The sequence below is a fragment of the Mycteria americana genome, chromosome 20 (genome assembly GCF_035582795.1).
Source record: "Mycteria americana isolate JAX WOST 10 ecotype Jacksonville Zoo and Gardens chromosome 20, USCA_MyAme_1.0, whole genome shotgun sequence".
NCBI lineage: Eukaryota > Metazoa > Chordata > Aves > Ciconiiformes > Ciconiidae > Mycteria > Mycteria americana.
In genome coordinates this window covers 4,147,427-4,171,927 of record NC_134384.1, presented here as the reverse complement: position 1 = coordinate 4,171,927, position 24,501 = coordinate 4,147,427, and the positions used below count along the sequence as shown (strand labels likewise).

Sequence of the window (24,501 nt, the reverse complement as noted above, 5' to 3'; positions counted from 1 at the left end):
AAACGCGGCGGGTGTTGTAGCCCTTGCACCCTGCGTTGGAGAGCGAAGCGCCTGGCTTGGTCCTTCGAGGGCATCCGAGGGGTACGGCAGGAGGAGGGGGTGCACGGAGGCGTCTGGGAGAAAGGGAGGATTTTCCGACTGGTGTTTTCTGGAGTGCCGCCACGCTTTCGTTTTGCCGTGTCCCAGCTCCGCGGTACCTTTGGGCTTCCTTGACCTGGCGGCAAACTTTCTGCCGGGTGGATTTTCCTGCTGGGAAGTGCTGGTTTGCTGGGAGCTGAAGCGCTTTGTGGAAACGTGTCAACTTTGTTGAGATTTTCACGGTGAAATATGTGGTGCAGGCTCCACATGCTTGGTGTGCAGCCTCGCTGAAACTTCAGCTTTGCTGTCTCCAGCATCTCAAAAGGGAAATATTTTGGGATTCTGTGAAAAATGCCCGGATTCCTGGGGTTTTATGTCTTGCATCATGCTGGGAGAAAGCTGAAAACATGGTGTTTTCCTAAGGGACGGGTTGCACTTGCTTCGCCCAGTGCTGTACAGGGCCGGCAGCGTGTTCACGGCAGCTCACGCTGCTGCACGTTTATTTTTTGGAGTAAATTGAACGCAGCTAAAACTGGCCGAGGTTTGACATCCCATCCCTGCATCTCCCTGCCGGACCTCACGGGGATCGGAGACGGGGCAGGGCGAGGATGGGGCACGGGGCAGGCGGAGGTGGGGATGCCAGCCGGGGATTTCAAGACTCTCTTCTCAGCGTGGGCTCTCTCCTCCTCTTCCTTAGGTCCTGCTAGCAAGTCATGATGGTTGAATCTGCCTCGGAGACGATACGGTCCACTCCCTCCAGCCAAAACGGGGTCAGCAGCCTCAGCAACCAGCCCGATGGCAGCGGGGGCGGCGCAGGCGGCGGCGGAGGGGGCGGAGGGCGCGAAGGAGCCACGAGCGGGGAGACCAACGGCGAGATGAGCCCCGTGGAGCTCCTGCACTTCCAGCAGCAGCAGGTAGGAGGGACACCCCGCTTCCTTCTCTGATCTGCCTTACACAAGGCAACGTGGAACCGGGTCCTTTGAGGATTCGGGTTTGGGGGCAAACATCCGATTTTACCCTCTCCTTGTCCCTGGGGCTGGCCCAGGGTTGCACCGGACTTGGTCATCCCTGTTGGAGCTGGGGTGCAGGTGCTGCCCCAGAAAGCAGGTGCCTGTCTTTTGGGGGTGCGCATCCCTCAGGAGATGGAGCCCATCCGTCCGTGCAGCTCGTGGGCTGGTGCCTGCTGCCCCAGGGATGGCTGCGTTTTGGGGGGAGGTCCTGCCTGCGCTGGTGGGGTCTGCCTGCTCTGTCCCCCGTCGGTGCGGGGAAGGTGGTGCAGGAAAAGGAGGAGGGCTGTGAGAGCAGAGTAAAGACCTGTTGGCTGTAAAACAAGGAGCAGGTTTTCTCTGAGTCCGTATTTGGTTATCCAGGTGGGTGACCAGAGGTGGTTCCCCCATTCTCTGGGGCTCCTGGTGCCTTCAGCTGAAGAATTAACCTCACACGCGTGGCCGAAAACACGCGTGACTGCGACGCGCGTGCCACAGCTCTGTCCTTGAGCGCACGTGTGTGTGCACCTCGGGGAGCCCGTGCACGGGAGCTGCATGGCACGCGTCTCCCCTCGCACCGTGCATGCCCGGGCGGCTGTGGGGAGGGGGGACGTGTGTGCGTGCCTGCAGGTTACCTTTCAAAACAAACTTTGGAGAAAACATAAATTTTCCTCCTCGGATACTAAATAAGGCAATGATCCCTGCCTCGTATGGAGATCGCCTCCCTGAGCCATAAATTCCAGCGTGAAAGCTGTAAAAAATTGCTGTGTCTGATACTTTAGTAGTGAGTGCTGTAAATCCATTACCTGAATAACAGCCGTTTCTCACGCAGTTAAGCCCCTGTTCCCCTGATCTGAAGGGTAATCATGCGTGTAATGCTGCTGCGAGTCACCCCTGCCGAAGGAGCCGCCGCTCGCTGCCCTCCCCGCGCCGGGGAACGGCCCCGAATTTCACTGAGCGGCAGCCGGAGCCAGGGGTGAATGGGAGATGCTTGTTACTGCACGGCCGAAATGGGTGCAGATTGGAGGGTGGGCAGAGTGGTTGTGAAACGGGGCTATCTCCTCCAGAAAATAAGGAATAAAGGGGCTTTTGCAATGGGGAGCGCTGCTGCTGTTGGCTCATCCCCGGGGATGCTGCTCCCTGAGCTCACCCGGTAAATCCTGCCCTGCCCGAGGCACGGCCGACGTTTAATTTCAGCCTTTTGCATTTCTTCGTTCGGATTCTGGGTGTAATTACCCTGGGAAACTCGCCGGCACGTGGAATTGTTAAGGCAGAGGGTTTGGTAAACTTCCAAAAACAAATGACATCTGCAATGACAGCACCTTGGGGGGAGGAAAAAAAAAAAAAAACCATCCCGGGGACTATCAATCTTCATGCTTCAGGGAACAGGCTGAGCACCAGCTGGGGTCAGGAATAAATGTCCCCATATATAGAGTTTTGCACAATTAGGTGCTTCATGAAGGCTTTACACCATCCTCGGGAGCATCCAGCATTTGCCCCTTGTCGCAGGCAGGCTCCCAGACCACTGGGCTGTTCCCATCTGACAGCTCCTCCGTCCCGGCTCCGCCGCAGCTCCTTAAATGTCGGCACTCAATCCTTATTCTTATTTAACTATATGAAATGCCCACGAAACGTTAGGAAGCCTGGAGGGGTGGGAACCCACCTCTCAACCACCCCACCTAGGCTTGCAGGGCCACCAGCGCCTTGACGTTCCATGTCCGGAGGGGTTTGCTTGGGCGACGCAGCTGCCCGGCGGCACATCCTCTGCCCTCGGTTTTGGCTGGTTTTGCACCTTTTGGTGAAATGAGCTGCTTTTGACCTTCTTCGGTGCCCACAGTGTCTCTGCTTTCACGCTTTTGAAAGGGTGAACCCAGACAGCCCTGGGGCTTGTGTGGGCTGCGAGGACTTCTCAGGTTAAAACTCCTCTCTGAGGATGCTGCCCGGAGGGGGGTGCCCCGGGTGGGAGCTTGCGGGAGGTGTGCGTATCGTAGGGTGCTTGGGGAACCCCCAAGGCTGTTTCGTGGCCTCCGGGGAGTCCCCGGAGCAAGAGGACGCAGGTGGCAGCGTCCTGCACCAGCCCGGCTTTGCCAAGACAGGGGCTGCCAGCCGCGGCGCTGGCTCTGCTCCACCGCGGAGCGCAGCTTTCTGTCGCCGTCCTCAGCTGTGCCTGCGCCGGCCGTCCACCCCGATCCACGCGACTTCAGAGCATCCCGTGGTCCGGAGAGTCTGGAGGGAGAGCGGGAGCCCGGTGGGATGAGGTGGGGAAAGGGCATCCCCCTCCCCTCGCTCCCTCCCTCTTCCCCCCAGCCCAGGGGGATGGCGTTCAGGTTAAATCCCTGGATTTCAATGGCGGGATTCGGCTGAAAAGCTTGAATAGCGCGCGCCTGCATTGTGCCGGGGTTGGCGGAGGGGAGAGGTCGGCCGGGGGCATGGGAGGGCTGCCCGCCGGCCAGGGTCTCCCACCGCCGTTGCTGTGGGAACGTGGCGAGACCTCCAGCGCGCCGACATCCTCTAACCGGGCTCCAAAGGGCCCCGCCGCCTTTGCGCATTAATGAGTTTTTAACGTGGGGGCCGGCCTCTCGTCCCCCCGCTGCACCGGCCCCCCCCCCCCCCGCCCCCGGTAATCCTCAGCGGAGGAAGGCTGGGTAGGAAACGGGGGCAGCGGGGCGATGGGGGTGTCGCATCCCTGCCGTGAGAGAAGGATGGGGGATGCTCCGGCTCGGGTATCGGGGTGCAGGGCTGCACCCCACGGGAGCGGTGGGGGGGGCAGGGGAGACCCACGGGTGGGCGTCGCGTGGGGCTGCTGTGCCGAACGGAGGCTGCTCTCCGGTGGTGCGGGTCTCGCCAGGGTTTCCTTGAATTCCTACAAAAAATCCCCGGTCTCCAAATCTTATCCCAGAGCCGTGGTTCAAAGTCGCGGGGTGCAGAGAGGCTGGGTCTCGGGGGTCGTCGTGGTTTTGGGGTGCAGGGGGTGGCGGGGCGGGAGCGCAGAGGTGCTCGGAGCAGGGATGTGCTGGGGGAATCACGGGGAAAGTCCCCGAGCCCGGCGGCCGCACGGTAGCTCTTTCCAACTTGCAATCCCATGGAAAAGGAGCCATCTGGAAAATCCAGCCGCTTTAGCGTTGTTTGGCATTTTTTTTATTATGGAAAAAAAAAAAATATTGCAGTTTATTGCAGACACATGTCAAAGAAATGTTAAGTTATTAAACAAAAATAAGATTTTTTTTTTTGAAAAAAAGAAGCAAATTGGACTTTTTTGGTAGTTGAAGAAGGGTGTGGATGGGGGGAGGAGAGGCACTGCTCTGCCATAGGAAAGACACCGTTCCATAAAACATGTGATCACATCTCAAATATATTGTGTAATCCGCTATTATTAGGGTATTTAAGATAAAAATGAGACCGGAGCACTTAACTGAAACTCATCTCTCTATTACGTTCCTTGATTTATATTTCATATTTTACTGAGTACAAATGCAGGAGGGGTTTTTTTCCTTTACTTTTTTTTTTTTCTTTTTTTCTTTTTTTTTTTTTTTCATGGGGTGGGATTGTCAGGAGCTTGTTCCTTGTGTTCTTCATTAGTGGAAATGGGTTTAACCCCTCGCCTGCGAGGATTGAGGAGTCAAGAGTGGAGGAATAAAGTCCAGAAGCATTAGTGTGTGCAGCGAAAGGGAGAACAGCTGGGGCCGAGAGAGAGGCACAGAGCCGGTTGTAAAAAGGCCTTTTTTTTTTTTTTCCCCCTGTGAAGAATTGTGTCATTTTGGTTAATTTTGATCTCTTTGAGCCATTTGGTTCTGGTTAAGCAAGACCGGGGCTGGGCTGGGTGGAAGTGCTTCTCAATATGGCATCATTTACCATTAATATCCATCTAAAAATATCCATGTGTGTGTTGTTTTAATAGCTCTAATTCTGGAATGTGACGATGTCATTTTTATGAGGTTAGTGTAAAAAATCTTTTTCTTTTTTTTTTTTTTTTTTTTAACATTTTTTCATCCCTTCCCAACCCCTTTCTACCCTCCAAAAGGAACGGAGGGAAAAGAGAAGATACAGACTCTCTTTATAGATCCTCTTTCTGCCCCCTTCCTTGCAAAATTCTTGGTTTAATATCATTTTTAAGGTGGCTTTTCACTCATTGGCGGTTAAAACCCCATGCAAAGCTTTGATCCCATCCAGGTGGAAAATCCCTCAGCTATTTTTGGGCAGCGGTTCCCATCGTGGGCCGGGTGAACAGCGGCAGGCAGCCGGCGCGCTGCTTTTGGCTCCGGCAGCTGGAGCGGCCGGGCACCGCTGGGCGTAATTAAAAAGTACACCCTTGTAAAATGAAATACCTGGTAGAATAAGGTAGTTTAAAAATACCCTGGCTAGGATTTTCCATTGCACCGTTTGATTTTCGGGAGGCCCAGGCTTACGCTTTTAGAAAGACCCATGGACGTCTCCGTCCTCGCCAAACTTTTTTGAACCTCTTGACCTATTTCTTCCCGATTTGACCAGGCAGCGGGAGGCCTCGGAGAGGCTCAGCTCGGGCGGGTTTCGTGGGGAAAAAGGCGGCCAGGCAGGGATGAGGGGTTAACGTAGGGGCTGAAGTGCGAGTCGGCCATCCTAAATGGGGCGGGAGCCGCCGTCGCCTCTCCCGGGGCTCTTCCATCGCTGGGGCCAGACGGGACCTGGTGTTCCCCGTGGGAGAAAGGGAAGTTTGTGGCGTTTGCCGTGGGGAAGGCGGCCAAAAGCCGGCCCTCCTGCCGACCCGGGACACCTCCGTGACGTACCGGGGTGGAGGTGTGGAGTGCCGCTGGCAGCAGCACGAGCCTTTGGGGGAAGAATTAATGACAATCCCCGGGTACGTCGGGCGGAAGCCGGGATGGCGGGCTGCTTCCCCGCTGGAGGACGGGGTGCTTTTGCCTGGAGTCGGGGTGAGGATCCAGCTTTGGTTTATCCAGCGAACTGGAGGGATTCGGTGTCTCGGGGGAGAGGCGAGCATCCCCGCGGGCTGGGCACCCCGAGAGCCCCCTTCCGTGGCAGAGCAACCTCTGCTGCCGCGGGAGCGGCTCGGAGCTGGTCCTGGCAGGGCGTGTGCTGCCTGGCCAGAGCCTTCGCCACGCCTGGGATTAATCCCGGGCACGATTTGTTTATTGCCCCCCTCCCCGTCCCAGCACGCACCTTCCAGCATCTCTCCCTGCAAAAGCCTGGTGTGTTACGTGCCCCCGCGCAGGCTGAGGTAGTTGTGGGCCACCCCCAGCAAAGTCCGGGTCACCATCCTCTTCCTCAGCCCTGGAACGTGTTGCTGCTGCTGCTCTTGGGGAGGGCAAAGCCAAACAGCCTCAGCTCTTGACGTAAGTGTCTGAGACATTACAAACTTTTTTATGGGATAATTTGCTGATCAAAGGGAGCCATCCAAGAGCATGATGAATTTGACACAACCCATTCGTTCCTAATTACGGGTAACGTGCTAATGACTCTTGAATAACACAGTGCAGCAGGATACAATTTTTAAAAAAAAAAAATCTTTTTTTCTCCGGTTCACGGAGCCAGGAGGTGAAAGCCCATCCACTCCTACGGGGGAGACTTTCTTCCTTCTGCTTTCATGTCTCCTCAGCCCTAAGGAGAGGTTGTGGGTGGCACCTTCCTTGCTCATCCCTATGGAAGGGCTTTATCCCCCCAGCGCCTGGGCTGGTCTTCCTGCCCTATGGGGTGAGGGTAACAAATGCGGATAACGTGGGGCTCTGCATCCCAAAATTCAATTCTCGGGGCTCCACCTGCCTTGGGCAGCCGTGCAACAGGTTTGCAGACCTGGGAGCTGCCAGCCGGAGCATCCTTCGTTTGCAGGCTGAGCTGCTTAGGCTTAAGTGGAAATCGCTGCCGGGTGGTGGGGAGGGAGGGAGGGAGGGAGGGGGCAGCTCCGGGGCGCTGGCGGAGAGGCCCCTGTGTGCAATTGTAAGGCCATGTCATTTTTTTTCCTGTAAATCTTGTAATTTCGTGCTTCAGAGCACAACAAAGTGAGAGAGCCAGCGGGGAGTGAATTAAATTCCCCCCTGAGGCGGTGCGGGGTGGGCGGCCAGCGGCGGGGCTGAGCCAGCCAGGCGCTGGGGACTCGGTGGCACCCGCGGGCCAGCCAGTTTTTGGGTTTAGAAAGAGAGATTCTGGGAGAAGTCCTGCCCAGGGCTTTGCCTGGGTGCTGGCATTATGGCTCTTCTGGTTTTTCCCTCTTTGCGGTATTTTCCAAACTTGCTGCACTGGTTATTGTTGGGCTGGGGCAGGGACCTGCCTCACCAGGTCACCTCTGTGAGGTGGTCCTTACAAACACCGGAGGAATTTCACGTGGTGCAGATGGAGAAACCAAATCCATGCAAACCTCTGTCAAACGGACATGTGGAAAAATAGATAAAGCTCGGGCAGCTGGTGTGCACACACGGGACGCAGCCAGTGATCCGGCACCCGTCCTCGGGTGGGTGCCTTGGACCTGCTGGCTCTGCTGCACGCTGGTGCTGAGCAGCCGTCGATTGAATTCCTCCACCCTTGGCTTTTAACTGGAATTACTGTTTTCATTTCAAAAAGTAATTAAAATATCAGACCTTGAGCTGTCATAACTGTCACATGGTTTTTGTGTTCACATTACCGATGCACATCTATTACTGTTAATAACAGGGAAATAACATGCCCGCAGAGAAGCGTGCCTTGCGCTGGGGCTGCGTCGGCTCTGGCGCTTGGACCACGGGTTCATACCATCAGTGATTCCCAACAGCAAATTGCCACGTTTGTCCTCAAGGATTTTATTTTTTAGCCGTTTGGGTAAAGTGAGTTGGCAAGTTAGTGGTCATGCAGTTTTTGAGCATCCCCAGCAGCCGGCCGGGGTGCTGAGGAAGAGGCGGTGGGCATGGGGCAGCTCTGGGTGCACCCACGCCGGGCTCTGTCCGCTCCTGGGTGCACCCTGGGTGCAGCCCCAGCACTTTGTCGTGGGAGGGTAACGCAGGATCCCAGAGGCTTTTGAAACTCCTGGGCTTTTGGCTTTCTCAGGACACGCGCACGGTGACAAACACAGCCGGGCAGGGCAGAGGGTGTCGTGTGCTGCGTCTGGGGCACAGCTGTTGGGTTGGGGTCCCTTGCTAGGAAATGATATTTTTGTAAATAAAATAGGCAAGGCTGCGTCTGCTAAACCCTCTGCACGCAGCCTCTGGCTTCGGCAGCAACTTTAAAATTACCTCTCATTTTGCAAATGCACTTCTAACGCCTGTCCACGTGGACGGAGCGGGTCGGAAGGCTTTATTCACAGAAGAAACAGTGGTGGCACAGCTCGGACATCCTTTGCTCTAAATCTGTCCCGTACGCTCCTCCCGAGGAACCCCCGCAGAGAGGAGCACGAAACGGGACCTTAAAAAAAAAAAATGCAGGTAACGAATCTCCATGGATGCTCCATTGAGCAATTGTTTAAGGGTGCTACGGGTGCTCCTTGGTTCGCAGAAGTTAAATAAATAGCGAGTGGACTGGAGCGGTGTGTGAAGGTGCATCCACACCGTGGGCGATGCCACTCTGGTTTGCAAGCGGATTTGGCAGGGAGGGCTGGAGAGGCGGCGCGCGGGCTGGGGGCTTTCTTCTTTATAGCTGGAAATGCGGAGAATTAACAAGCGGCCCTTTCTCGGGGCGCGCGGCCGCCTCCTGGAAGCCAGGGCAGTGATTTACGGCCGGGGTGATGACAACCGGGGGAACCCGCGTGCCGCTGGCGGCACCGCCGAGCCGGGCTCTGACCCCGCACCGGGCCCTAATGCAAACCTGTCCTGCAGGCAGGGCTACAATGACTTGGTTGTTCAGAAATGTACCCAAGGAAAAAAAAAAAAAGAGAAAAAAAAAAATCTTTAAAAGCAAAAATAAGGAGTGTACGAGGAAGCGGGCCTGGGAGCAGCAGCCGGGTACCGCAGGGTTGTTTTTGTTAGGGCTTTATTCTCTCTCCTGGCTCTCAGCTCCTGAATGAAGCTCCTTTTCTCGGCTTGCACACACACCGGTGCTCGCCCTTGGCCATGCTCGCCTGTGACCAGCCGGCTCTTCTGCCGGCTCACGCTTGCTCCTCTCTCCTCCTTGTCTCTTTGCAGGATTTTCCTTAATTTCACCTACTTTCTTTGGCTGCCGACACTGCTGTGCGTGGCTCGCTCACATTTGCTTGTGCCTGCGTGTGTTTCCACAAGTGTTTTTTATCGATTTATCTTGGTTTCTCCCTCTTTTGCCTGTTGTGCAACTTCCCAGCGAGACACCTCCATCCCTGCAAACAAGTTAAGGAAACCCATAACTCTTTCTAGGCAAACACCCATAAAAATAAGGAGGTTTCATCTTGGTCACTTGTGTGAGTTGCTAAACTCCTCCTGCATCACCATAAACTCCGTGCGGGCACGTTCGTACGTTATTAATTCAGGGTGTAATCCTGCACTTGGCCTGACCCAAATCTGGGCGGTGACTGGGACTTTTTGGTGCTCCGGCGTGACAATCAGATGTAGAATTAAATATACATGGTAGCTTTAGACACAAGGGATGTCAGCTGCAGCAGGAACGTGTAGTGGTGGCTCCATGCAAGGGTGCCGTAAAGCAGCCGGGAGCCGGCCCCTCCACCGGCCCTTCGGTCGGGTGCCGGTTGTGCCTGGCCAGGGGACGCCTGTGCCGGGGCTGGGGGCTACGACCCATGTGAAAACCTGCCAGAGGCACGAAGATGCTGGACCTGGTGACTTGCTGAAGACGGGGCGGGGGTTTTTGGAAGAGGATAGGATTGTCCCCAAGTCCCCGTGGCCCTCTGTGGCTCCGGGGGGTAGGGAGAGTGGTGGTCTGTAATGGGATGTACTGGTCATACTGGTGGGGCAGGAGGGAGTGTCGGGGAGCGCTGCCCTCCTCGTGCGTTGCTCGCACGCCGTGAATCAAAGCCGCGGAGAACCAGTCTGGCCAGCCCCGTGTCTGGATGCTGCTCCGGGGAGCTGGAGAGGGAGCATGCCCGGAGGAAGGAGGAGGAAGAGGGCACCCTTCCTCCTGCCCACCCTGCTGTGTCTCTTTTGCAGGCTCTCCAGGTGGCACGCCAGTTCCTGCTGCAGCAGGCCACGGGGCTGAGCTCCCCCAGCAGCAATGAGGGCAAGCAGCCGGCGGTGCAGGTGAGCCCCAAGGACGTGTGCGTCCCCCCCCCATCACCCCCTCTTCGGGAAGGGCTCAGCCGCAGACTGATGCTGTGGGAGAGTGCACGTGCAAACACGTTGCCTCCGTCTTCGGGATGACCAAAGCACCCCAGGAGCCCACAACGGGTTAAATCCCCTGTAAACCTCCAGAAATTTGTTGGGGTTTTTTTTTGGGGGGGGGGTGGGTGGGGTGGTCCCCATTGTGTGCTGATGTGGTGGGAAAGGGCAATGGGAGGGAAGGGCTGGCTCCAGGCAGGGTAAGGGTCGGGGAGAGAAGGTCACCGTGTGCCACCATACCTTGGGACAGCATTTCGGATAGGGAGGTGCGACGTTTCCCAGGGTTGGGGCACCCCAGGATTGACGCTGGGTGCTGTGAGCGGGGCGCAGGGGCCAGATAAGGGACAGTCCTTTGGGGCTGGAGCCAGGGCTGGTCCTCCGGTGCGGGAGAGCTGCTGGGATGGGATGAAGGCCCACCTGGGGTGGGGTTTTGTGGCACTGGCAGGAAAATGGGGCTCTGGGTGGGCGCAGCACCCTTGGGTGGCATCCTGCTCCCGTGGGGGAGGGGGGACCTTCCCTTTGCTCCCCTGCTCTGCCAAAGGCAAGGGGCAGAAGAGGGGTGCGAACCCGGAGAGCGGGGGAGGCAGAAAGAAGCAAAGCCCAAGCGATGGAAAGTGACAATTTAAATAGCTGTGTGGAGGGGCTCTCCCTTCAGGCTAATTAAATTTATCGGAGAACAGCAGGTTACCTTATTAGAGCCACGTGGGTTTAATTAACAAAGGAAAGTAATTAGCACAAGCACTCTCAGAGCTGGAGGTCCTGCCTATGCTAGGCTGAGCCGACGCGGTGGCGGGTGGGCGGCGAGAGCCGGGGCTGGGACGGGCGATTGCCGGCTCCTCTCCCGGCTCGGCGAGCCAGGGCACGGCTGAACCTCAGCTGGCAGCGAGTGCCGTCCCGGTGCTGCCCGTACCGGGGTGGGCTCGCAGGGGCCGGGGGAGCCCGGAGCCCCCCCGGTTGCCCCACCAGGTTGGGAAGCGGCAGCCGGGTACGAGCAGCGGGAATTAGTCAGGGCTTCTGCGGCACAAACAGGCGGCTTTTTCCAGCGGTGCTCGCAGGAAGGAAATGCAGTCACTGCATGGAAAATGTCTGCGAAGGACAAAGGCAGCAAGGGTGAAGTCAGATTCCGGTAACCGGCGCCTCGCTCCCCTCCGTGGGTGCGCGTCCCTGCCCGCGCTTCTCCTGCCTGCGCTTCGGCTGCTGCCCATCCCTTGCTGCTCCCTACGCCGCTTCCCCCGGCTGCGATGCATGTGCGCTTCGCTCGCTTGCCGCTTGCTTAACATCCCGTTCCCCCCTTCTCTGCTGCTTTCTCTCGCCTCCTCTCCCTGCCCATCTGGCCAGCGGCTTTGCTGGAGTGAACTGGATCTGCCTTCCTCTCCCCTCCTCCCTTTTTGTGTTGCAAAAGGACTTGTGAAAGTTGTAGACGTGAGTCAGAAATAGCTCATAACTCAGCAGCGACCGGCCTCTTCCTCCCCCCCCGCCCCGCTGGCCCGGCCAGCAGCTGGAGCGGGATCTGACCGAGGGGAGATAGAGGATTAAGCAGACGCCTTTGAAAGGAAGTTTATCTAACGGCAGAGTGGTGTGGATGAGACTGGCCAGGACGGCTGGAGGAGGAGGAGGAGGAGGAGGAAGGCTGGGTCCCAGTGCAGCAGCCCCTGGCTGGGGAGGGACAGGGGGAGCGCAGCAGGCCCGGGGGGTTCATCGTGGTGTTTGGGACCCGGGGTGCCCTCGGTGCAGAGATGCAGCCGCACCGCAGCCCCCCGCGGCTGGGGACTGGATTTCCACGTCGCCTGGGTATTTTGGGGAGAAGCTGTTTCAGCGGCCTCCCTTGGGCTCTCCGCCGGCCGGCTCCCAGCCCCGCGTCCCAGGTGAAGCGAGCAGGAAGGTCCCGGTCTCGGCAGAGAGAGCAGGAGCCCCAGCACCCGGGAGCGCTGCGAGTTCCCTGCGCTTGCCGACACCGTGCGCTTGCGTTTGCAGCGAGCAGCTCCCTGCCACCTTGCTGATGGGGACGGGGCGTTTATGGGGCACCAAGCCAGCGGGAATATTAAGACAGCGTGACGTCTTAAGACGGCGTGCTCTTAAAAACAAACAGGGAGCTGCTCAGCTCGATAGGGATCTCGGGGCTTTTTTTTTTTTTGGGGAGTATGAACCCTCTCTCCCCCCAGATGCCTGGAGGTGTAGCTGTGCGTGGAGAGCCTCACAGCTGCCACTCGGAATTACAGCTGCATCTAAAAAAAAAAAAAAAAAAAAAAGCCAAAAAAACCCACCCTGAAACATCTTAAAATGGTTTTATTTCTTTGCAACTTTAAAACTATTAGCAACTTGGCGGATGCTGACAAAATGTTGCATTTGAGGATTTTTGCTGCAGATGGTCTGCAGGGTGCTCCTCTCCTGCACGAGGCTGGTCGGGAGCAGCGGATCCCCCCCGGGATCCTGCTGGCGTGGGGAGATGCTGCCGGTATCCGGTAAAGCCCACGGTGCGAGGTGCTGGAGCGTGTTTGGGAAGGGAGCACCCCGTGTTTTCGGTGCCGGGGTATTTCTGGCTCGGAGGCACCGCTGAATCACAGGGTGCCCTTTTTGGGGTCCCTTCCCCAGCTCAGCCCTTGGAGCCGGGGGTCTCCCAGCCTCTGGTGGGAGCAACTTGCTGAGGTTAAAAAGCCTCTGAAATGGGAGAGGGGCTGAAGGGCGCTGAGGGAAGGGGAGAGGAGTTTGGAGCAAACTGCGGGAAATTGCTTTTCTTTTGTCTGCTGCGGTGGGGAGGGCAGCGGAGCGGAAAAGTGTATTTTGTTGATTTGAAACTTGAGTGAAATGGGTAATGAAGACAGATCAATACCAGCCCTTCTGCGTTCCCTCTCCAGGAAAAAATACAGCAGCCCGTCCGTCTCGGCTCGCGCGGCGCTAGATTTTTCCATTTGAACTTGCAGCACCGCCGTCCGTCCCCGCTCTCCCCCGCCGCTCCCCCTCCTCCTTCCCGGAGCCCCCGACGCTGCCAGCCCGTAGCCCCCACCACCGCCGCCATCCCGCTCCGCCGTCCCCACCGCCGTGACGGCAGCAACGGCGTTTTGGATTAACGGGAGAGTAAAGGAGTCACTTCAATCCCTGCGGATTTCATCGGCGTGACGAGCCGTGCCAGCACCCTGTGCCCATGGAGGAGACGCGGCCCCCCCGGGGATCCCGCCCAGGCGATGCTCGGGGGCAGCGGCTCACCCCAAGCCGCAGCAGGGCCGTGCCGAGGAAGGGGCTGGCAGGCAGCGAGCGCTCCAGCACGCCGTCTCCTCTGCCGCAAGCATCCCCCAGCCAGCTCCCTTTCAACTTTTAGTGACTCGCAGCCCAATTATGCACGATTAGGGCCTCCCCGGCGGGGCTCGCTGCGCTAACGAGGATGCACGTTGGGTTGAACACGCAGGGGATTGATTCCTCCTTTTCTTTGCGTGCAGCTGAACATCAGAGGCTGGTTGTCCTCCACGCAGCTATGCCGGTGCCCGCTCGCCTGCTCACCCCGTGCTGCTGCCTTCCTCCTGGCACCGCCACCCGGGGCGATTACTCCTTTGGTGCTAAGGCTGTTCCAAGCTATTTTATCGATAAAATAACCCCACGGCCTCAAAACCCAGCCTGGCACGTGGAGCTGGAGCTCCCTTGCAGATCTGGGTTTGGTTTCTCCTCTGACCCCGGGTAGATTTTGGTCCGTCGTCTCTGTCCTATCTTGGTAAGGTCCAGACACGGCGTGGTGCGAGCGGAGAGGGGGTAGAGCAGTGTTTGGGTGGCCCTGTGCCACCCATCAGGGTATGTAAAGCATGGCTGGGGTTACGCCGATGCGAGTGGCATCGCTGCCTGGCCCCGGGCGTTTGAAGCTCTTGCAGACGGTCTGAGCCAGGCAAATCTCGGAGCTCACCCGGGGAGCGCAGGAGGGAACGTGCGGATGTGCCTGCGTGCTTTGGCTGGACTCGAAGCGAAAGGTTTGCTCTCCTCCAGCTGCAGCAGCGAGAAGCGGGTGCTCTGGGGGTATTTGCTCATCCCCTGCCCCTAAAAACAGCAGACCCAAAGCCGCTCTTGGTGGTGGTTGTTTCCCCCCTTCTGTTCCCGGCTCCCAGCCTCCCTCACCGACCTCCTCGGTTTGTTTCTGTTGGTTTTGGAATTGAAAAGGGCGTTTAAAAAAAAGAAAAACAGTGCAAACATGTTTGCTGTTGATTCTAATTGGGAATTAAAAACCGAGATTAGATCAGAGACAAGGAGGTGCAGCGCCTTGGGCTCTGCGGGAAGCATCGAACACCCCAGGTAGCTGGCGCGCGCCCGCCGCAGGGAGAGGTTTGCTCATCCCGGCAGCCCCAGAACCCCCCCGGGTCAGTGGGGATCGCGGGGGGATGAGGTCTGGGCTGGGCCTGCCCTGGCGAGGGAGCTTGGATGTGTGGTTTTAGGTGTGGACCTGGAGATGCTCCTTCCCGTAGCGGTGGCAGCGTGCTGCTCCCGGCTCCCCGGGGACCCGGCTCCTGCGGCAGCCTCCCGGCATGGGTGACGGCGCGGCTGGGAGGTGGAGGTCGGTGCAGGGATGCTTTGAGGCTGAGCAAACCGCGGGCTTGCTCATACAGCCCGGGCTGATGGGGGATGTCCCGGCTCCCACGCTGTGCCAAGCCAGCTGTCTCGGGGGTCAGGAGGGCGGCCGTCCCTCTGATGGCAGCCCCGCAGCGCCGAGAGCCAAGACCGGCCGTCGGGCCATGGCTTTCCCCGCTCTGCCTCGTGGCTGGGAGTTGCAATCTGCTTCCCGTAAAAAAAAAAAAAAAAAAAAAAAAAATCTAAGAAAAATTTAAATAAAAGCATCTCTCCCCCATCCTGCTGCGTTACACCCAGCCAAATCCTGTTTCGCTCAGCTGGCTTTGGCAGAGTTGCTCCGCGCTTACACTGAGCGCCGAGTTTCCCCTGTAATACCCGTCTCGTTTTCCACCCGCTGCCTGATGATCCGCGTCCGCCCCGTCCTCTGGCACGGAGGGATTACAACCGGGACCGCCTGGAAAATCACTCCCTCGAGATCCCACTCGTCGGTCGGAGCCGCAGCGCTGGGGCTTTCTGGGAGGCAGCCGGAGCTGTTAGTAAGCAGTTTTGCGGAGTGGCAGCCAGCCAAGGAGTGAGTCAAACCCTTCCTGACTCGGTGTCTGGCAGATGCCAGCTCGTGATGCGCCGGCCGGGGACCAGCCGCTGCTGCGGGGCCGGCCGCTGGGCCCTGCTTCCCGAGGGATTTGCTGGGTGCGGTGCGACCGCCGCGTGCGTGCGAGGACGGTCCCGGCTGATCTGGTGCCGGGGGAAGGAGTTTGCTGCTGGGTGGAGGGGATGGAGAGGAGGCAGCAAAGCCCGGTTAGCCAGGCGCAGCTAACCCCTCGTACCCCCCCGTGCCGCTCTGCTCGGCGCCCTTTGGCTCTCGCTTGTGTTGTTGACTGCCTGGAGCTGAGCTTTTGAGGTGACCGTCGCCCAAAGCCCCTCTGTTATCCGGGGATGCCAGCCCGGCCTCGTCCCCCGCCCCAGGGAAGCGTGCGCACCGACGGTCACCGAGTGCCGTGGCTGCGGGTGAAGGGGCTGAGCCGCGCCCCTCGGCGTGCCGGGGGGCTGCGCCGTGCCGTCCCCCTCACCGGTAGCGGATCAGCTGCCGGCGGGTGCCCCCGCAGGGCTCTCGGCCGGGCTGGGGGCAGACGTTTCCATCCCCATCTCGTTTTGCCGGGGCGGCAGCTGTCACCGTCCCCGAGAGAGGCAGCTGGGGCTGTCACCGGAGCCCGGGGTGGAGAACCGCGGCACTGTGGTTTGCTGCCCTGCGCCGGGGTCGAGCCAGCTGCCGGCAGCAGCGCTGCAGCCTCCCCGGCACCCGGCGTGCTTGATGAATGGCCGCAGCGGGAGCAAAACTTGCTGTATATGGGAATTTCCCCTTTTACTAAAGAAAGTTCCTGCCCTCCCTGGAAACCTTAGCCGTGAGGGAGATGTTTTTCACGCTGGGGGGAAGTTCTTCGTGCGGCTTTGGCATCCGTCGGGGCTTGGGGAGACAGCAAAGCCTGGACGCCCCTCGCAAGAGCCGGCACCGGTTCGCCCCGTTCACACCTCACCCCCTCGCAAAGCCACCGCCATTTCCCCGTGTCAGCTCCGCATCTGAGCGCGGAAGAAAAAGCCATTTAATGCAGACAAAGGTTGTATGAAAATATAATTCTGCTTTTGTTAGCAGCCATCAAACTCTAAAAAGCGTCGCTTTTGTTTTCTTGTAACATTGTGAAAACCTCGTGTCGGATCGAGAGCTGGGGCCCTCTCGACTAATCGCCTCTCCTTTGTGTTTTTAGATTATAGGGGCAATTAGTGTTGTCAAAACCTCTGGCAATTCTCTTTGCTCTTGACAGGGTGTCAGTCCGCTGGGCGAGAAATGGAAGGTGTTATAACTCTCCGGTAATTAGGATGCCTCCGATTTGAAAATGCCAGCAAACGTGTACGAGAGGCCGCGCGGCGGCGGTGGGGGCGGGGAGGCCGCCCGGATGGGGGATGTGGATGAGCAATTAATTAGGGGCTCTCATTCCGAGCACGTTGCCAGCTGATGAATTGGCGAAGGGAAATTAGCAGGATGCTTAGCTCCCAGCGAGCGGACGCGCACCCCGCTTGCTCTCGTCTTGCCGTCCTCGCGAGCTTCCCTCCTTCCCAGATGTTCGCCGAGGGCTTTGCACAGCTGTCTGCGAGCACCTGACTGCCGAAACGGCAGCTCTTCACCGGCGCTGGTGCCGCAGGGAGTGCTTGGGCTCCTCCTGGCTCTCCGTCGGGCGGCGGCGGGTACCGGAGCCTTCGCAGGGCTTTGCCAGCTCTTTGCTGGGATGCTCTTGCATCCTCCTGAGCCCTCCGCCGCCAGCCCAGCCGGTGCAGTCGAAGGCGGCCCGGCAGCAGCCCTTGGGTGTGAACATGCGGCAATTAATCAATAGCTCTGACACGAAGGCAGCCGGGGGGGGATCGCCGGCGACAAATGAAACTCGGCCCGCTTGCGACGCCTCCCTCCAGCAAAATGCCTGAGTAAACAGATAAGCCTTTGCAATCTCCCTTGAAGGTCAGCGTGCTCCAGCCCGGCCGGGCGCCCGCCGTGGACGGGAGGGACTGCACAGGGTCACCCCCGGGGTTCCATCCCCGCTCCGCGCCCTGTTGGGGTGGCTGGAGGAGGGAGGCAGCCCCCAGGGTGGGCAGCAGGTCCAGACCTGGGCATCGCTTGGGGTCCTGGGCAGGAGGGGCTGGCGCGTACCAGGCTCTCGTTTCAACTTTGCTGGTGATCTGATGCCGGTTGCTTTGTTTCTCCGTCCCTCAGTCTGTGAGATCCCAAGACCCGTGAGTGAGGGGATGACGGGTCGTCTACTCTGGATCAAATTGGGTCCTTGGCTTGCACCAGAAGCCTGGCTCGGGCTCTGCCATGTCCCGCGCACCGAGGAGTTGCCTCCTCCCGTGGTCCCCTCAAAGAGCCCGAGGCTGCTGGTGGCTCACCGGCTCTCCTGCTCCTGACCAGCAGTGGTCATCTGCTTTCCTAGGAAAAGGGAGCATCCGGGAAGGGTTATTAAGTTACAGCAGAGCCATAACCCTGCCCAGAGCCTTGGGAAGGGCTTTGGGCTGGTGGGATCAGCGGAGGGCTGGGACAAGGCAGCTCTTGATGGCCGTGGTCGGGAAGGCGGCGTTGCTCCACCTGAGCAGGATCGGCGGGGCTGGGATCCATCACCGACACCTTCTCCAGCGCTTTGCCGCGGGGGTGTGGACCAGTGTTATGATAACCAAAGGCAGGGGTTGGCAGGTTTTCTTAGTCCTCCCTCCACTTGGCATGGTAATTACGTGAGTTACCGGTGTCAACTGGAGGTAAAGCTTTGATGTGTCTATGGAAAACCTGGTAACCTCTTCCTCCCTGCTCTGCTTTGCAAAGTTATTTGGGTGATCGGTATCTTCCCCACTTCCCTTGGTGTTTCCCTCCTCCCTGCATCCTCCGGGACCCCAAGGGAAGGAGTGGTGCCCGGCACCTTTCCCGTGCTCGCAGGAGGGGAGGGAGCTGTGGTTTGGAGCTGGCTGCCCATGAGCTGCTGGCTCCTCTCGATGCCTAATTCCCCCAGCTAAATTGCACTTAAAGAAGACCCTGTGGGCAGAGAGCATCCTGCCCTCGGGGTGGGGGGAGCTCGTGGTTTAGGAAGCTTCGCCCCGGTGCCAGCTGCACTGTGGGGCATCTCCCTGCCATTGCCATGTCCCCAGCGGTGGCCTCGGCATGCCAGGACAGGCTGGTGGCCAGGGCTTCACCTGAAGGTGACGCAGGGATGGGGGGCACGGAGGATGCCCCGGGAGAGCCTGGGGGGTGGGAGGTGCTCGCAGGCTCTTGGCATTTGGGGGGGGGGGGGGGTTTCCAGGGTTGGCATTGGGAGTGGTGACATGTCCTTCCTCTCCGCAGGTCCCCGTGTCCGTGGCCATGATGTCCCCGCAGATGATCACGCCGCAGCAAATGCAGCAGATCCTCTCGCCGCCCCAGCTCCAGGCCCTCCTGCAGCAGCAGCAGGCGATAATGCTGCAACAGGTAACGCTGGTCCCGGGCTGGCCGTGCGTCGGCCGGATCCGGCCAAGTGATTTCCCACCGGTGCTTGTGAACGCTGGAGCTTGTTGGGGGCAGGCAGATGGGTCCTTCCCTCCTTGGGCTTCTGCGTTCCCCTCATATTTCTTTGGGGATTCCCAGCACCAAGGGATGAAAAGAGCTGCAGGTACTAACGGTGCTGGCAAAGCCGGATGCTGCTGCCCTGAGTCAGGGTCTCAAAGCCCGGAAAGCTCCTGCACGAGGACTGCTTTGGGGCTGCCCAGCTCTTGGGGCGAGCTGGGGTCAGGATGGATGCTCCTGGCTCGACAGACCCCAACCAGAGTCCCCACGGCCACCGCCTGGGCTTTGGGGCAGATGCCGGGGTCCAGCCCCAGACCTGAGCGTGTGGGTTTGTTTCTTATGGCCCCGCTCGGCTTTTCCGGAGCGTTCCGTCAAATGTAAAACGAACAGGGAGGGAAGAAAAAGGAGGAGATGAAAAAAAACAAACCGTAACTCCAAAACAAAACAGGTCTGCTTGGGTAAACACCTCCCGCTGGCTGGAGGGAGAGAAGGAGAGATCCCACAAGCATCCTCCACACCCTTTCTCCTGCCTCCAGTACCTGTTTACTCCAAACAGGCTGATAAGCATTCAAGGTTGGCCCCAGGGAAAGAACAAAGGGTAAACACTACCCTGGGTGGGTCCTTCTCCAAGCCTCTTTGGAGCCGGATAAAGAAACACGTTTGACTGCAAATTAAACAACCCAGGCCGGAATAGCTCGCATTCTCCACCAGAAGAAAACCAAACATCACACCTCTCACCCCTGACCCAATGTTCCCGCAGCCGCGCTCGACCATGTTGCAGAGACCTGGCTTTGATTGGCTTTTGGGTAAACACCCAGGCTTTCCAAACCTGTTCGCCGACAAAAAAAGCAAAGTTGCTGCTGTCAGCGCTGTCAGCCCCGAGCTGATAAAGGCTTCCCGGCAGCCAAAGGGGCATTCCTGAGCCGCTGCCGTCGCCCCTGTGTGGGGGTACGGGCCGGGTGGGAGGGGGCCGCCGGGTCTCGCTGACCTCCCCGTGCCTCCTGCCCCTCCTGCACGCAGCAAATCCATCACCGACAGTTTATTTAGGGGCCGGGGCGAGAGCTGGCGTCAACGCCGGCAGGTCCCGGTGCTGCCTTCTGCAGACTGGGAACCCTCTTCGGTGGCTCATCGCGGGGCTAGGGTGTTTTTCTCTATGTTACTGGCCCAGCAAAACCCTCTGTTGTGACCAGGGTGCTGTGAGGAGCCGGGTTGTCTGCGCTTTCCCGTGGTGCCCGTGAAGGGGGATGCAGGTCTTGGCCCCTGGCACTCACAGGGTTGCACCAGCCAGAGCAGGGTCCGTCGCTGCTCCCAGCCCCTTCCCAGCCGGGAGCTCCTCAGCTCTTGCAACGCTTCCCAATGGTGTTTTGGGGTCCCACCATGCTGAAAAAGGGGTTTCTCCGCTGCTGAAACACTGGGTTACGTGCCAGAGCGCCTGGGCCCCCTTCTCTCAAAGGGGTCGCCCACCTCCTGGTGTTTCATATCCCCCCAGTGAACAACCCCCCCAGGACAGCTGCAAAATCCCTGGCACGCACAGGGGTTACTGAGCCAGGGGGTTGCGACCCTCCTTCCTGGGGCCTGGCAAGGCGGAGGCTCCCGGACCGGCTAGTGGAAGAAAGCCAGGGCAACCAGTCAGCCTTAAAAAACCAGCAGGTTTGACGTTGGTGGTGTCTGGGGATTTTCCTTGCTGTGGGGTCCAGAGCCCTTTGGAGCGTGTGCCCAAGGTTTCTTCTGCAGCTGTGACTCCTTCAGCGGGTGCTTTTCCTCTTAACCCGCAGCCAAGAGCCTGGAGCGTGGTGCCAGGAGCTGGCATGGCCGTGGCAAAGCCCGGTGCTGGGCATGGGGTAGTGCCGGGCAGGGAGACACGAGCAGGGTGTTTCTGCTGCTAATCTGGGCTGCTCTCTCCCCTCCCGTCCCTGCCTCCTTCCCTCCCAGTTGCAGGAATACTACAAGAAGCAACAGGAGCAGCTTCACCTGCAGCTATTGACACAGCAGCAAGCCGGAAAGCAGCAACCCAAAGAGGTGAGCTCACGCAGATTGGTTCTGGGCCATCAGATCTGGCAGCAAATAAAAGGGAGACCAGCACAAAACAAGGTGTGCGTGAATCCCAGCACCCAGGGCAGCCGGCTGGGAGCCAGCAGGGATGGGACGCGGGGGTATCCTGCTCCTGAGGGGTGCTGGGGCGGCTGGTCTGGGTGCTGGGAGTTCCCGTTCCTCCTCCCTGTCTGCGATCTGGCACGTGCACCGAGCTGTGGTGTTCTCAGCGCCGCGTCCTTGTCGGCACGTCTAGAAACTATGGGGCGGGTGTGGGGAGCAGTGAAGTCAAGGGGTGTGGGCAGGGAGCTCCGGCAGAGCTCTGGGACCCTCCCTGGAGAGAGGGGCAGGTCGCTGTCCCCCAGGACAGAGCGAGGGCTCCCCAAATCCTCCTTATGGTGGGGGACAGAGGAGGCTTGGCTCAGCCCTTGCCCGACGCGCTGGCCCTGCCCTGGGCAGGCTCTCGGCACGGCTCAGGTCGGGCAGCCCAGTCCTGATTTGAGCTGGCACAGCAGCACCCTGGCAAGTAAGCAGGTGGGGCTGGTCAGGTGGGAACCCAAACCGGGGGGGTTTCTGCCAGGAAAGGCGGTTCTGCAAAACCCAAGCGCCGCGTGAAATAGCAGCGGTGCCAGCAAAGGGCTTTTCCGATGGGAGACGCGCAGGCAGGGGATGGTGTCAGCCCCCCATGACCAGGTCGGCAGCGGTGGGCCCTTTGCTGGGGAGGTGGTTGCATGGTGGAGAAGTGTTTACGCGGGTGTGATTGCATCAATCTTGTATAACTCCCTTTACCCAACAGGTTTTACTGTCCTTTCCCATAGTAACGCGCTCCGAGGTGTTGCGGCTGTATCAGCAATGCTCAGTTTTGGGGATGTGCCAGTCTCACAGAGGCTGGGGGTCCACGCCGACCGGCAGCGGGCAGGCGGCACCGCTCCCTTCCTCTTCCCTATATATTCTTGCCCCTCTCTCTCTCTTCCCAGACCGGTGCGCGCGGTCCCGTGTTGGGGGTATTTTGCATTGCGCACGCTGCTGTGTGTCTGGCATCACTGCCCTCTCTACCGGGCATCCTTCCTTAGGCTCCTGGTGCAGAGGGAAGTGGAGCTGAGCCGCTCGGTCCCTGTCCCCAGCCCAGCATCGGTAGCAAGCAGGGGAGCGGGGTGCTGGGGCTGTGCGTTGCAATCACCCCTCCTGAAATCCAACAGCCTGATTTACGCTCATCAATTCTCGGCGCTTAAAAATTCAGCTTTCTTTTGAGGAAGAAAGCGTTTAAGCACAGAGTGCGCATTGGGGTGGCTGCAGCGGGCGCTCAGTGGCAAAGCACATGCCGGCACTGGGGGAACGGGGCGGCTCGAGTGGCGCGGGGTCGGGCCGGCACCCACTCGAGCCTTCAATAGACTTTGACCCGGGCTTTCATTGCGGGATGTTGGCATATTTACGCAGCGTGTGCGGGGTCAGGCTTTATCGGAGCCATCTCCAGGAGCTGGAGTAGCTGCTCGTGCTCCAGGAACGGGGGAGGCATAAATCTGAGCTTCCTCAAGGACTTTCCTCTTGGCTGTGGCGATGTTATATTGCAGCAACGAATTGGGATATAATTAAGCTCTAACAAAGGGCTTGCTTAGCAGGCTCCTGCTTTAAAAAGCGCATGTTAACTTTTAATTAAATGGTACAGAGGAGATGAGAAATTTATCTGCTAAGAAAGTCTGAGTGGCCGGTGGGGGGGAAGGGGCGTTAGATGTTGCTTGAAGGGGTGTGTGTCCAGCTCCCGGCAGCATCACCGCCCCATGGCAGGGAAAAACAGTGAGGGGGTCCCTGCGAGTGGATGTCACAGCGTTTCCCCTCCCCAAAACCTCTGGCTGGGCTTTGTGGGGTCGGCTTCACCCTGTCAATTTGGGCAGCTGCTATTAATAACGCCTGCGTTCGGCAGCAGCCTGCGCCTGCCGGGAACGGCGATGCCGTTGCTTCCCCCGACGGTGCGGGGAATAGCTGGCGTGTCTGGGATGCCACCGCAGAGCCGCTCTTGGCCGGCGTCGGCTCCTTCATGGAAATCCACAGTGGTATTTAATTACAGCCCCGCTGCAAGGTTTGTAAACCGAGCGCCTTCTGCTTTCCCTCTGCTTGATTTCAAGGGCTCGCCTCGGTGTAATTGTAAGTCAGCAGCTCATCTGCGAGCGCGGAGGGGGATCAGCAGGTGGGAACAGCTTTGTGCCACCACCGCCGCCGCGCCGGGGAAGGTGCCGGCAGCAGGCAGCAGCCCCTCATGGAGGAACGGCTCAGATCTCCCCAGGAGGAGCGGAGCGGCTGGAGATCCCCCGGCGGGCGTGGGGAAGGGGAGAGCAGGAAAAGAGGGAGCGCGGAGGATGGAAACGTGTCGGAAGCGCCTGTCGGCAGCATCCTGTCCCGGAGGATGCGGGGGTGCTTTGTGTCCGTGGTCTGCGAGGAGCTGTGCCACGGTGGGGAGGGGGATGAGCCAGGTGGCTGATCCATGCATCCCGCTGCGATGGGGCTGAGCTGCAGCACATCCCAGCCCATCCTGGAGCCTTTTCCTGCATTAGGGTGTAAGGGTGAACCCCCAGCAGCATTCCGGGCACGGGGGGGAGCGAGGAGCTCTGGGGGGGAACAAGGAGCTGCGGCACAGGGCTGGGACGGCTGCGGGCAGCCCCTCGCCCTCGTGGCAAGCGGCAGCGAAGCCGGTGCCTGCCGTCACGCTCTTTCCCCAGTCACTTTGCCTCTCCAAGCCCAGCTGCTGCAAGTGGCGGCCGGGTGCGGAGACCCTGATATCCCCCGGGCTGAGGCCAGAGGGTCTCCGTGTGTCCCCAAAGCCGATGGCGGGGGCTGTCCCTCTTCCGAGTCTGGCGGGGCAGGGGAAGGGGGGTGGTGCGGGGGTGGGGGGGGGGCTGCCTGCTGCCTAACCTCGGTGTCAGCTTAATGAACTGCTCCTGTCAGTCCCGCGTGTCACGCCAAAACTCCTCCTGATGTGCTCATAAATCAAAGTGACGGCGGCTCTTACCCCGGTAGCTGCACCCAGTCATCTGCGTCTAATGTACGCTGAGCACGGGCGAAGCTCTGGACCCCGAGACCCCGCGCTGGGACGGGAGACAGGGCCGGGATGGGGGGGGTACGGCGGCCGGATGCAGGATCTGGCCCTAACGCAGACCCAGCTGCTCCAATGGGCGCGGGGGTACCCCCTCTGGGAGGAACTCAGCCGGTGTTTGGGGCTTGCCGAGGGGAGAGGAGCCGAGCGAAGCTTCTGGGGCGATGGCTGGGGAGAGGGGTTTTCGATAAGGCTGGGGCTGAAATTCAGGCTCTCGCTGCCCTGCCTTCCCCAGGGCAAACTCTTGACTTGGAGCCCCCGGGCTGGTGGGTGCCATCGGGTAGGTCCTCACGTGGGTGCACCTCTTCACCCATCGCAATCAGTGGTTTTGAGCCCGTGCAGTTTGTTGGCTCTGCCATGCAGTGGTTGCTCTCTAGGGACTGGGAAATTGGCTTCCCCAGAGAGAAGCGGTCCTTGTTTTGGCTTAGCCCGGGCATTCGTGCATCGAACCGGGACTCGTATTCCTGGGGCTGGTCCCTATGTTCGTGGTCTGGTGAAGCTGGAAGG

The 24,501-nt window shown here is 59.2% G+C and overlaps 1 protein-coding gene across 4 annotated transcripts in view; it reads left to right on the top strand.

Annotated features, from left to right (window-relative positions):
* FOXP4 (forkhead box P4) overlaps window positions 1-24,501 on the top strand; it is a 66,974-nt gene that overhangs the window by 22,485 nt on the left and 19,988 nt on the right. For 3 of the 4 annotated variants that reach the window (XM_075521920.1, XM_075521922.1, XM_075521921.1), the window contains exons 2-5: window positions 776-992; window positions 10,091-10,180; window positions 18,678-18,800; window positions 20,808-20,894. In XM_075521920.1, coding sequence (XP_075378035.1) covers window positions 792-992; window positions 10,091-10,180; window positions 18,678-18,800; window positions 20,808-20,894 — 501 coding nt within the window. In that variant the 5' untranslated portion in view covers window positions 776-791. The remainder of the gene's footprint in view (window positions 1-775; window positions 993-10,090; window positions 10,181-18,677; window positions 18,801-20,807; window positions 20,895-24,501) is intronic. The other variant, XM_075521924.1, reaches the window with a different exon arrangement.